This window comes from Pyrus communis, chromosome 12 (genome assembly GCF_963583255.1).
Source record: "Pyrus communis chromosome 12, drPyrComm1.1, whole genome shotgun sequence".
NCBI classification, from domain to species: Eukaryota; Viridiplantae; Streptophyta; class Magnoliopsida; order Rosales; family Rosaceae; genus Pyrus; species Pyrus communis.
In genome coordinates, this window is record NC_084814.1 from 4,170,237 (window position 1) to 4,183,478 (window position 13,242).

At 35.8% G+C, this 13,242-nt stretch overlaps 2 protein-coding genes across 2 annotated transcripts; both read right to left on the bottom strand.

Annotated features, from left to right (window-relative positions):
• Positions 1-647: 647 nt before the first annotated feature.
• On the bottom strand, positions 648-1,318 carry LOC137709883 (putative invertase inhibitor). The gene has a single exon (XM_068448863.1). The coding sequence runs from the start codon at positions 1,311-1,313 to the stop codon at positions 741-743; it is 573 nt and encodes a 190-aa protein (XP_068304964.1). The 5' UTR covers positions 1,314-1,318; the 3' UTR covers positions 648-740.
• A 7,676-nt stretch (positions 1,319-8,994) lies between these two features.
• On the bottom strand, positions 8,995-9,751 carry LOC137711328 (putative invertase inhibitor). The gene has a single exon (XM_068450558.1). The coding sequence runs from the start codon at positions 9,716-9,718 to the stop codon at positions 9,146-9,148; it is 573 nt and encodes a 190-aa protein (XP_068306659.1). The 5' UTR covers positions 9,719-9,751; the 3' UTR covers positions 8,995-9,145.
• Positions 9,752-13,242: the final 3,491 nt, after the last annotated feature.

The following is a 13,242-nucleotide window of genomic DNA, read 5'->3' on the forward strand; positions in this document are numbered from 1 at the left end:
GATAATTTCGTTTTTTTCAAAAAAAAAAAAAACACAATCATTTGACAACTAATCGAACCACATTATTAGACGTGTGCGAAAAACCTTTTTTTTATAACCAGCACTACTCGCCTCTTAAGATGTTTTGAACTTGTTTAACAATAGAGGAAATAATATTTAATAAACAACTGATTGAATGACATTCTTATTAGCCCATTGTGAGGTATTAATTAATTTAAAAAAAAAACCCCTTTCCACTCCAAAACCAATTAGCAAATAGCAATCAAGACAATGATGCTACATTCATTTTATTATCTCACCATCCACACGTCTAAGTTTTTACTTCTCACACACATTTGTTAATTTTTTTTTTGTCATTAATCTTCTTCAATTCTTTCAATCCAACAGCCGAAAATTCGAAAGGATGTGTGAGAAGTAAAAACGAGGGTGTGGATTGCACTACCTTTAATTTAATGTCCAAAAACTTAGTTTTACATACGATTATACAGAGAAAATGTTACAGTTAATTTGATTATTAGGATCATAGTACAACACAAAGTATGTTTCTTTAGCTGCATATAACGTGTACATGCAAAGGAAGAGACATATAACTTAGTTGGCTGAGACATTTACTCTTGCACCCGAATTCCGAGCTCAATTTTCCTTTCCATCAATATCGCTTGTGCAATAAATAAAAAATCATGTACTCAAGAATTAAAAATCCAGATAATTGCTGAGCTCTTATTCCACCTGAGAAATAATTAGGTTGCTGTAGACTTCGAGTAATTAAGCAAGTGACTTATGCAGAGTACAATATCACATAACTGAAAAAGATTGTAATTCTCATTTGTCAATGGAGACACTTCACCTTCCTTCTCCTTAAACCCTCCCTCACATGTAGTTGTTGCTTCCATGACTGTACTCGCCGTGCCGTAATCCTCACTCAGAAATGCTCCGACCGCATCCGCCAACGTTGTGATCGCGTCCGAGTATAGCTGCAAGCAATCCTTCAAGCAAACCAGAGCAAAAGGATCCAAACTTTTGTTATTCGACAACTCCTTTATGGTTGAAAGCGTGTTGGTTGCGTTGTGCAGTGCCAGCTCCATTGCTATCACTGCTAGTCCTTGAAGATTAGTCACATGGCTGACAGGCACTGCTTGGAGAGAAGCCGCACAAACGTTGTAGCTAAGCACGTCGGATTCAGATGCGCATTTTTCGCAGGTTTGGGTGATTATGTCAACGGATATTGCAACAGCGGAAAGTTTTTCGTGAGGAATCGTCAGGAAAAACAAGAAGCAGCACAAAGAGATTGAAAAGGAAGAAATGCGATGCATTTTTCCTTTGCTTTTGGCTTTCTTGCTAATACCAAGTGAGGTGTGTATGGTTCTAAAAATGGAATCTGGTTTGCAGAAAAGTATATAGAGGAAGCTTCCTGGATTTGCAGTACTTGTTCTCTTTTTTCTTCTGCTTCCTTGTTAACTGATCACGCAATCTATTATACTAGTTAACTGGTGTACTGATGTGTCAGTTTCTTCTTTTTTAACAATGCCGTATTCTATTTTAAACTGCTTTAATTAACGGAAAGCCGGATTCAATCTCGAGTCGGGAGGGCCGAGCATGTTGTCGTACTCAACTGGTCTAATCAACATACGCGTCGGTTTTTTAACCTTTGCATTGGATTACTTCGATGAAGCAACTTTGGAGTTTGGAGCAACCCCAACAGACTAGCCAAATGGAATGGTGTTTGTTACTAAGTACGAAAAACTGCATAGGGTAAACTAGTTCCAACAGACTCTTCAACACAACTCACCAAATTTGGGACCTTGAGTTCGCTCTCTATATATCTATGTACTCTTCACCCTATTCCACAAACATTCTTTTTTATTATAATAACGTGCCTTGTCCACCATCTCCCTCAATTAATCCAATAACAAAATAAACGTGAGACCAAGTTTTCTCATTTTGGATAGAAAATAATATAATATTAAAAAAAATTCGTCTATAAAAGTGCATAATTGTGATGTGGGAAATTCTAGTCTTCAAACTGCTATTTCGGTCAACAAACTTATACTAAACAATTACATTTATGCAGGATATCCATGATACTCACAAGTCAATCATGCATATGTCATGCAAGCATAAATCTGGGCTTCTCTTGAGGGGTTTCAAATGTGGGATAAGCCATGCCCAAGTAAGAGGTTCTATTAAAAGATTTTACTAGCCTTCATACACGTGCGTCAAGATTAAACTAGCCTTCATGCACGTGCTCATGCATGTGCAGAATGCATTTTTTGAATTACGGCGTGCTACGCTCGACTTATACGTTTGAAATGTATTTATATGCGTGAATTGCTTCAATAATTTTTTTTTATGACAAAAAGAAAGTCAAATATTTGAAATAAATGAATAACATTTGACCATACTAGAAGAAACACCTCATAAACCAATCAAAACAGCTTAATCTATATAATAAAATCGATCTTTCAATTTCCATCTACATTCTATTGAATTTACATTAAGAATAGAGAAAATAATATTTAATAAACAACTGATTGAATTATATTATTGCTAACACATTGTAAGGCTAAACCCACCCCTACCCCTTAGTGTAGAAAACGTTGTTTATTCAAAAAAAAATAAAATCATTTGACAACTAATTGAATCACATGATTATGAGCGTGCGAAAAGCCTTTTTTATAACTAGCACTATGTGCCTCTTAAGTGTTTAAAAATAGAGAAAATAATATTTAATAAACAATTGATTAAATCACATTATTGTTATCCCAATGTGAGACTAAGTTCACCCCCTCTCCCTTAGTGTAGATAATATCGTTTGTTCGAAGAAAAAAAAAACAATCATTTGACAACTAATCGAATCACATTATTATGCATGTGCAAAAAACCTTTCTTATAACCGGCACTACGGGCCTCTTAAGATGTTTTGAACGTGTTTAAAAATAAAGAAAATATTATTTGGTAAACAACTGATTGAATCACATTATTGCTAACTCATTGCAATGTACTAATTATTAAAAATAAATAAAAATAAAACCGTACAGGAAAAAGTTAAATATTAAAAACATTATTTATCATTGTACACTGTGTCACAGCCCGTCCCAAATTTTTATGATTTTACAAATTTTAAAAGTGTGATTTTACGAAAACACCCTAGAGGTAAAGGATTTTTGGCTTTCGTTGATTAGTATATAGTAAGAAGTACATAATTCTTTTAGCGTATTGCTGAAGTATTCGACGTTACGGGCTCGTAGGAGTAAGCAGAAGAGGATTTGAAATTTTGGTTAAAGTTTTACAGAATAGTAAACCGAGAAGCATTTTTAGTTTAATTACTATTTATACTTTATATATATATATATATATATATATATATATATATATATTATAACCTTATTATTATTTTAAGAGTTGGTAGAAATTTGGTAAAAGAAGAAAAAGAGGACTCGGGGAGGAAAAACAGGATTGGGTGAGTTGCCCAATCGGGAAAGATGAGAGGAGAGAGTTCTGGCAAATCAAGAGAAGAGAGAAGAGGAGTCTAACCAACCAGAGGAGAGAACATGAGGGAAAGGAGGGAGAAGGAGAAGGAGGGGAAGTCGGGTTCCCTTGACCCGCAACCCGTTTTCAACCCGGTTGGCAAACACCTCCATTTTTGACGATTTTCACCCATTTTTTCCCACGAATTGCTTCCAGAAACCTCTTGAGAACTCCTCCACAACCTTCCGTCTATCCATTCCATCTCAAATTTGGATAGATTTGGCCTTGAAAATAGAGAAATTCGCAAGGAGGGGTGAGGCGGCTTTGGCTTCGAATCACCCAATCCCAAAGCAATTTCTTTCAATTTCCACCACCCATGGCATCCTCTTGAGGCCTAGAACAAAGCCCAAGCAATGGTTGGGATGACGGAGTTATTTTGGAGTCAGATTGAACACACCTAAAACCTAGGGTTCCGCACGGTTTTGGTGAAATTGAGGTGCTTCCAAGCCAATTTGGCCTTGGCCACAGGTATTACTCTACTCATTGAGATTTTTATTTCTGTAAATTTTGGTAATTTTTTGAAATAGTTGGATTTTCCGACGAGCCGGGGTGGCCGACCACCACCCGCGGCGGCACGTGGCCAGGGGGCCGTCAATGTTATTCTTAGGCTAAATGAATTGCCTTGATTTCATTTTTGGTGATTGTGTAACGTAGATTGATTGTTTGGACCTAAATTCTTTACGTTACGTTACTTGGTGAAAATGTGAATTGATGATCCGACCGTTGGATTGTCACCAAACTTTGATACGTTGTAATACGTAATATTTGAGAATTATAGGAACTTACGAATAGGGAATCTGATTAACTGATCTTCCAAAATTGGAGTTGTAAGTTCATATAATAGAATGTTAACCGTCACTTGGTTTTGGCAATTGACGGAGATCCGACCGTTGGATGATAATGCAATTTTAGGATGTTGTTCTAGAGGTATATTGTGAACCTCTGGAAGTTACGGATCGAAAATCTGAGTTGCAGATCTTCTGGATTGATCTACATAGTGACGTGTTTTATATAAGTTATATTCTATCGATATGATTTCTGAGGCATGATTTGATGATTGTTCTAGGCGCCGATCGTCATGATGCCTTGATGTGTTGTGCTAGGGAGTTGTAGGGTGAACTCCAGGTGAGTGGACTTTTTTTTTCCGTAAATACCTATATAAATGAGATTTTTCCCAGAAAATCAATTTAAGTGAAAGTATGTTATAAAATGCCTTGCAATGTATATGCCATTTTATTTATGCATGAGTAGTTTCATATAATTATGAATTGGTAAATATGTACAATTGTGATTTAGCGATGTGGACGCCCAGGTAAGTATCAGGTAAGTTTAGATGCTAAGTTTAAGATGTGGAAATTTGATGATGAATATGTTCAGATGTATCGATAGCTCATAAACCTGCACCCCGGTGTTAGTGCTCCCGCCCAGAGTTAGGGCATAGTCTTTCACGTGTTATTCACCTCCTGCACCATATGCTCACCTTGGATCCAAGTTAGGTGCACAGGCTTGTCGTACAGACCACCACAGGTGGTTCCGACTCGTAGGTGACCCGCATTTAATTGCACAGTCTTCACGTGATTGTAGCACTAGAGCATATTTATTTTACACCCAAGCTTGTCGTACAGACCACTAGAGGTGGTTCCGACTCGTGTGCAGGATTTGATATGAAGTGATATGATGTGAGATTAGTTATAAGCTATAGTTTCAGCCGTGCTGATCACACGGTTGACATGTTATTATTTATGATGAGCTATAATCAACCGTACAAGCCACTGAGGTGGATCCGGCTTATGTGATTTGATTTGAGATGCATCACCTGTTATTACCTTTTTGTCATATTCGGAGTATGAGCATGGCATACACTCAGTGGCATATTGATAGCATGACTTGAGATATGATTTATGATGAGTATATATGTATATATGCTATTTTTCTGGGAAATTATACAGGTTTTACGGCGAGGGGTTAGAACCTTTGAAAAGAGAAAAGGTTTTGAAAAGATTTGTTTTTGCCCACTCACGCGTTTTGTTTTTCGCCCCTCCAGGTTCTAGGTAGCAGAGCTTTGGTGGCCACGAGGAATCCAACAGAGTTCTGACAGAATTCATAAAAGTAGGATTCACCTTCGGGTGTTATATCTTAGTAATTGTCCTACTTGACTGCAACTAGACATTCTTATTGCTCTGAATGTGTATTTATACACTTAGACTCGCACTAGCATCATTTCTTAGCTAGTATTACTAGTGATTCGGATTTTATTTATTCGTAATTCTATTTATCTTCTTAGCTTCCGCATTGTGCACATGGTTACGTCACTCTCACGTGACGCCCAGCACGTCCTCCTTAGGACGGGGTGTGTTACACTGAATATTAAAATATTAAAAACACTGTTTATCACTATACATTGGATAGTAAAATATTAAAAACACTGTTTATATGACAAAAATACCCTTGCCACATTTGATGCATTATTTCAGGCTGCTTTTGATTTTTTTTTTAGGGGGCATTTTTGTCCTTTTATTGTGAAGCCTGTGACCCTAAAAAAATATTGTTCACAGTAGTGTTGGCTTTATATATAGAGATATATAGAGATATGTAAATGGGTTGACAAATATGAACATACCATTTAAATTGGACACCTATGAAGTGTTGTAAGTGAGGAACATGTAGTGCAAATTTTTAAAAATCTCCAACCTCTTGTAAAATATTGATAGAATAGAATTCACATTAAAGACTTGACTTAACAAGGTTTGATCACTTTATAGAGAGTTGAGGTTTCACTTCAAAATTACTTGAAAATTGGAGGAGCAACTCAGCTTCTTATAAGCCTTTGCAAAGTTTATTGATTCTCCTATGTTGAGTTTTGCCTTTTACATTCACATTATGTTAGAAATGTGCTATAAAAGCCAATCATGAGATGATACATAACGAACATTTTGCATATTAAACTAATTTAGTTTAATATAAGGGCAAATATTATTGTTTAAAGTTATCTCATTAAATGTTATACACCTAAACAATAAGCCTAAAGAATATGTGATAGAGAGAATGTAATGTAACAAAGTTAGATTCTTGAGACCTTTCTTTCTCAAGCACATATCCTAAACGTTCCTAATCATATGATCGCTAATTGGGGACTAATAATCAGGTAAGATAATATCATACTATGTCTTTTCTCTTCAAAGAGTGACTGGTCTCGAATCATTGGTGTAAAAGTCACCAAGGCAAGTTTGTAGGTGCTCAATAGAGAATGAGTTCAATGAACTCCGTCAAAGAGGAGTTCTTATACTCATGTCATATGAGAACTCACTAGTTGAAATAATAAAAAGTAGTCATTTGAATCGAGACACCACAATTGTCTTGTGGGTACGTCTTTGGTCATTTGATGATATGTCATAACCCCAAGGTTTGCTCCCCGCATTGTTGAGATGAAGAGATACCAAAAACTCTCATCTCCTTTCACCATAGCCGGTCCCTAGGAGGAAGTTCACTAGCATGAATCTTCCTCCTAGGTTACTCATCTCCTCTTCACATCTCTTGCCTTGTTATGGAGAAATTAGAGGTTTCCTCCCTTGGGAACTTTGGAGAGTTTATTCATCATGGATCCATGGAGAAAGAAGCAAAAGAATGAAGGGCCTCTCTTGGGTGATTAGCATTTGCCCATGCAAATAGGAATCTACTGTCATGAATTCTCAACTATTTCTTGTAAATCTGAATTGAGTCTTGGTTCACCACACTAGTAGCCTTTGAATATCATGGTTAAGATTTGTTTTTAAGTGCATATGAACATGCTTCCACCTTTCAATTGTTAATTAGCTCTATGTATGTTGCTCAAATGATCTTAATTTAGCCAATTTTTTCCTTCAACAATCTCATACGCCTTCTTACATATGACAAATTTTTAAGGCCAACATGTGGCCAATTTTAATTGAGTGACGGTTTAATATGTGGGCAAACCTTGCACTCCAAAACCAATTAGCAAATAGCAATCAAGACAGTGATGCAACATTCATTTTATTATCTCACCATCCACACGTCTAAGCTTTTTCTCCTCTATTAGCTTTCAATTTTACAATTTGCATATTTTGTTTGTAGTTGGAGGATTTTCTTTTCAAAATAAGCATGTGAGAACATTTTTCATATCACGTCTTTTTATTTTCCATTTTTCATAGTGACCCTAAACCCTAAAACTAACTCGTAACATTTTGAAATTTCATATAAAAATTATTGTGTGATATTGGGAGGATTTTCCAGCATATGTAGCAAATAATTGTGCAGTTGATATGGGTTTCGTTTGTTTTATGAGGATAAGGTGTGGATAGAGGAAGGAAGACCCTTTGTGGTTTCTTTCTCTTCTTCCCAACCCGATGATCTCATCTCATATCTAGATGATGTCTTTTTCGATAAAAAAAAGTTGTGTGCGAGGGCGACATGGGCGATATCGATCTATCGCTACAAAAGACAAGTCCATGGTGTGACTTCACACCCAGTTCACATGCATGCGTGTATTGGAATATCGATCTAATTCAAAACTAAAAAGAAAAAAACTCTTTATTATTTGATAAGAATTCTTCTAGCCAATCATATGGAGAATGAGCATTAACATGGCCTAAATTAAGAAAAGGTGAAGGTTCCGATCAGTTGCTTAATTTAAAGAAAATGTTAAGGAAACCATATTTATTGATCACTTGACGTGACTGCTGTGATGGTTATGCCACATTATTAAACTAGGTTTTTTAAATGCATAATTAAAACCTAAATGTTTCTTGCTCATCAACTTGACATGGCTTCTTTTGAAAGAAGTATGATATTCATTAAAGCAACTTAAAATACGTACGAACTGATGATAGTATGCTTACTGGGCCTTGATAAAAACCTTACCGAGGATTTCAACCAGGTCTAAGGAAAAGAGTGTCTCACACAACAGTAGACCTATCCTCAAATGAATAATATAAATTGAGATTACATGGCTTCATGCACATTCTTTACTGAAAAAAGAAAAGCTAGACTTTTGCCTCTTTTAGACATTCGTACTATCTCTACCTTTGCACATATCTATAGCAACCTTTGTGTTTGGTTTGGTAAATTTCCTCATGTAATAGTTTTGACAAGTTGATTATTCGATCCGTCGAGAATTCTCTTTGTAAATTTCCTTTTCTTTCCCTTAAAAATTACAAATAAAACAGAGCCGATTTTAGATGCTTACGAAAAAAATGTATTAATTAATATTGGGGTTAGCACAGATGGTGAAGGAGAGAAGCTGATCCCTAAAATCTCCCGAAGCAAAGGCAAAGTCATTTTTTGTTGAACAGTTTGCTAATGTTAGTTATAATCTTTGGTGAGTTGGAATGTGGTCAACCGGAGAAATTTTTGTTTTCGCCCGGAACTTGTTCGCAGAGAAGTGCGTTATGATTAGGTTTGGTTTATAATTAGAGCGACAAATAAACATTTTTTCAAGCACGTACGTCGTAAATACTTGATAAAAGAATATATACAAAAAGAAATTAGTGGCTACTGCCGAGCTTATTGGCTTGTTTATTGTGGAAATATATTATACAAAATACTGCTTATATATCATAAACCTATAAATTAACATCGATATATATTTTGCCTTTCTCAATCAACTAGATAATGTATTGATAAATGCAAGAGAAATGACGTTCAACTGAAAGAAGACATCATTCTCCTTTCTCAATGGAGACACTTCACCTTTCTTATCCTTGAAACCGTCTTCACAAGTACTAGAAGCATCCATCGCAGAGCTGACTTCCACATTTGCTTTGGGAAAGTCCTTGGACCGAAAGGCGCAAAGAGCTTCTTGCAGCGTAGGGATGGCGTCCGAGTAGAGTTCTGAGCAGCCTTTCAAGCAATCCTTTGCGTACTTGTCGAACCGTTTGTCCTTCAAGAGCTTCAAAATGGTGGAGTTGATGTTCGTCGCGTTGGATATGGTAAGGTTAAGTGAAATGAGGACTAGTTGTTCAAGGTGATCTGGACTTTGGCCGTGGGATTTAGAGTTGGCCTCCTCAAGGCTTGCAACGCAGAAATTGTAGCTCAAATTTGGATCACCATCTGAGGCTTTCTTGCAAGAGTTTTGGATGAGATTATTACAGCCAATTGCGCTATGAAAGAGCATCAGAAAACTGATGGTGATGGTGATGAAAATCTTGGAAAACGAAGATAAGAGAATCATCATTTTTCCCCTTCTTTTCAGAGAAAGGGCCTTTTGAGAAACTAATGAACATGAGAGTTGCTTTGGAGAGGGAAAGGCTATTGTTTATATATAAGCACACGTACTTAATTACGCGCGCTATCAACAATACAACATGTCAATCAAAGTTATGTAATTTATCAGAACTGATAGTGCTATTCACACACTCTTTTTCACCTTTCATAAATTTTTATTCATTGGTCCCAGGGATAAAGTCAAAGATCTTCATGGATGGAGGTATCCTCAAACTACAAAGTTACAAATTGAAAAGTTCAATAACATATATGATAATACAGTTTGATTTAGTTTAGGAATTCAAAGATTTGAATCGTCTCTATTTTAATTAATGTCCTAATAATCAAAACCATATGTCGGTTAGATAAACCAAACGATTATATTAGAGATTAAGCTCTAACAAATATCTAGCAAATAATCTCCCTCAATGGAAGGGACTATATGACAATATTTTGTAAAAGATTATTATCCTATATATGTAATTATGTATAATTTAATAGGCAGGCTGGTCGTGGAGCTGGTCGTGGAATCTTATGATATAATGATGATCAGTCTTTATAGAAAGTGAACATCATTAACGTTGTGGGAAAACCAGACTTCTTGTTCTTTTTGCTTTCTGTTTTGATATGTTTTTTACCTATGAAGATACGTGACTGTTATATTACTCTTACATATATAGCATGTGAGTTTTGGCACGCAAAGGAAAACGGATGGATATATGGGTGAATGCATGTGAGTTCTTTGTTTTTCAATAAAAATATACAACAACAAGAACAGCAAAATTTTATCCCATTAAATGGGATCCTGTATGAATCTTAGTGAACTGAGTAAGTTAGATTGTCAATTTAAATCATGCAGTTCTTATTAGCATATTTTACTGGCCCACCTCATATATAAGCTCTCTTTTTACTATCTAAATCTATCTTGAACGGTTCAAATTGTCAATTTCATGGACTCCGAAGTAAGAAATCCACAGATATCTCAATCCGAATTCTAAAATGCCCCTCCACTCAGTTTTAACCAATATTTATATGAAGAGATGAACAGAAAAGAACATGGATGATAATAAAGGGACTTTTGAAGACGATAAGGAGGTAGTGGCGGCCGTGATAATTCCATCCGATTTTAATATTCAATATGCATGTTATATAACAGGCTGGCTTCATCAAACTCGATTGCTTGGAAGAGGATCCTCTCCTGAGCACAAGATGGGGATCCTCCTGATCACAAAATTCGAACCGTTTAAATTTAATCTAATGATTGCAATTATTATAACTTTTAGAGGATCCTCCTGTTTGGAACCATTGAATTAATTTTAAACAGCTCGGATTTCGTGATCAAAAGAATCCCCATCCTAAGCTCAGGAGAGGATCCTCTTCCCAAATGCTTTAACCTCTCTCTCCACGTAAGAAATTATAGTTACATATTTAGCGTAATTAGTGAATATTCACCGTAAGAAATTATAATTATGGATCATGGATATTCACCATAAGAAATTATAATTAACACTTTAAAATTATAATTATGGATATCACCTTAAGAAATTATAATAATTTTCAATTAAGAAAAGTATAATTATATATTTAGCGACTAGTGAATATTAATAAGCAAAAGCAAAATAATGTAGAGATGCTCCTTCATCCCACAACCGTACAACACACTTTTGAAAAGCATATTAAATCTTTGAATTTTTCGCATATATTTAATTGGTTAAACCTAATGGTTTAATTTAGTGGAAAGAGAACAAAAGTTTGGAACTCTCGATTCGAGTTTGAACGAATACTTTTTTTCGCCACGTGCTTTGGTTTAGCATACCATTTAAGAGTTAAAAGTATGATGCCGTCTTATGTAGTACCAAAGCTGTATGGAAAAAAAATTAATCTAACAAGGTCTCGAATTTCAAAGTGTTCAAAGCAAATTCATCTCCACCGCAAATTCCCATGTGCTATGTCCTTGAATCTATCCTAAGGCTCTACCTTCATTTATTCTAAATGCTTCCAAAGATTATTTGTAATCCACTTACCAAATTATGAAAAAGTGTTTGGAATCGAACCAACTATTGAAGATATGTACGGCCAACTTACAATCAATGTGTGGTGCAATATTAATAAAATAATAATTAATTAGTTATAAATAATTATTTTTTAAAATTAATTATTATTAAAAGAAGGGAAGAGATTCCAAACTATTAAAATAATATAGGAAGGGGGAGAGTTTCGAAACCGGATGCATGCATGTAAACTCAACATCCTAGGATTTCATACATGGGATTTGTTCAAGTCAGAGTGGTTGTTCAACATTATGGCTTCTGATGTAAGCATTTCTATTCGAATTTAATAAAATCTCTCTTTCGACAAAAAAAAACTCAACACCTACCCACTAAGGTATTAAAAAAAAAACATTTCTTTTTTTAAGTCTCACCTACACTAATTTTATCATCTCTAATCTAAAAAAAATTATAAAAAAAAAAAAAAAAAAAAAAAAAAACCTCTCTCCCTCTCTTCTCACTCCCACTTTCTCTCTCCTCCCATTTTAAAAACAAAATTAGAAAATTTCACACACTGTGTGGACATATACTAGATAGTAATAAAGACTTTACTACTGATTTTGTTTTCCTCACGTTACATATGGGCCGTCACGAAAGATTCCAAACTCCAACGGATTAGCACAAAAGTAAGGTGATATTTTGTATTGAAAAGGAATGTAATTGCGTGAAAAGCTGAAAGGAAAATGGAAACATCTGTCGGAGAAAAGTTAGAGCCGAACAAACCCAATATAGCAAATGAGAACACAAATGACCAATCATCCGACATTTGGGCTGGCCTAGTTTTGGTCCTTCTTGTACTGGTGTTATGTATGGTGTAAAAGGTCTGGGATAGGGGTGGGTTCAAAAAACTGAAAACCGAAAAAAATCGACAACCGAACCGGACCGAGGCCGAAAAAAACCGAACCGCAAAAAAACTAAACCAAAATTGTCAAACCGAACTGAACCGAATCTGACCAGTTCGGTTTCGGTTTTTGAGGCTCGGAAACCGAACCGATATATATATAATTTTTTTGAATATTTATAAATAGTTTAGTCATACAATCATAACAAAACAGAACCTGTTGCCAAGTTGGTTTCAGTGAAACTTTACAAGCTGGAGGCATGGGTTCGAACCCTCATGCCTCCAGGATTTGTGAGATTATTTTTAATTTTTTAATCTTTTTAACAAAACCCTTAACCCTGTAACGCCGCCGGTGTAAGTTGTAACCCTAACCCTCCTCCTCCTTATTTTTCATTCCCCTGGCCTGGCCTCTTCTCTCTCGTTCCCTTCCCTGCCTTCAGTTCTTCTTCTTCAGAGTTCTTTCATGAACCCTAGGGGCCTAAACCCAGTAGTAACCTTCTCGCAGTCTCACGCAGCCTGAGGCCCTGAGCCTCATCTCTCTCTCGCTCTGTCTCTCTCAATCTCTCAGGCAACCCGCGACGGCGCGACCCTTTTTACTCTCAATCT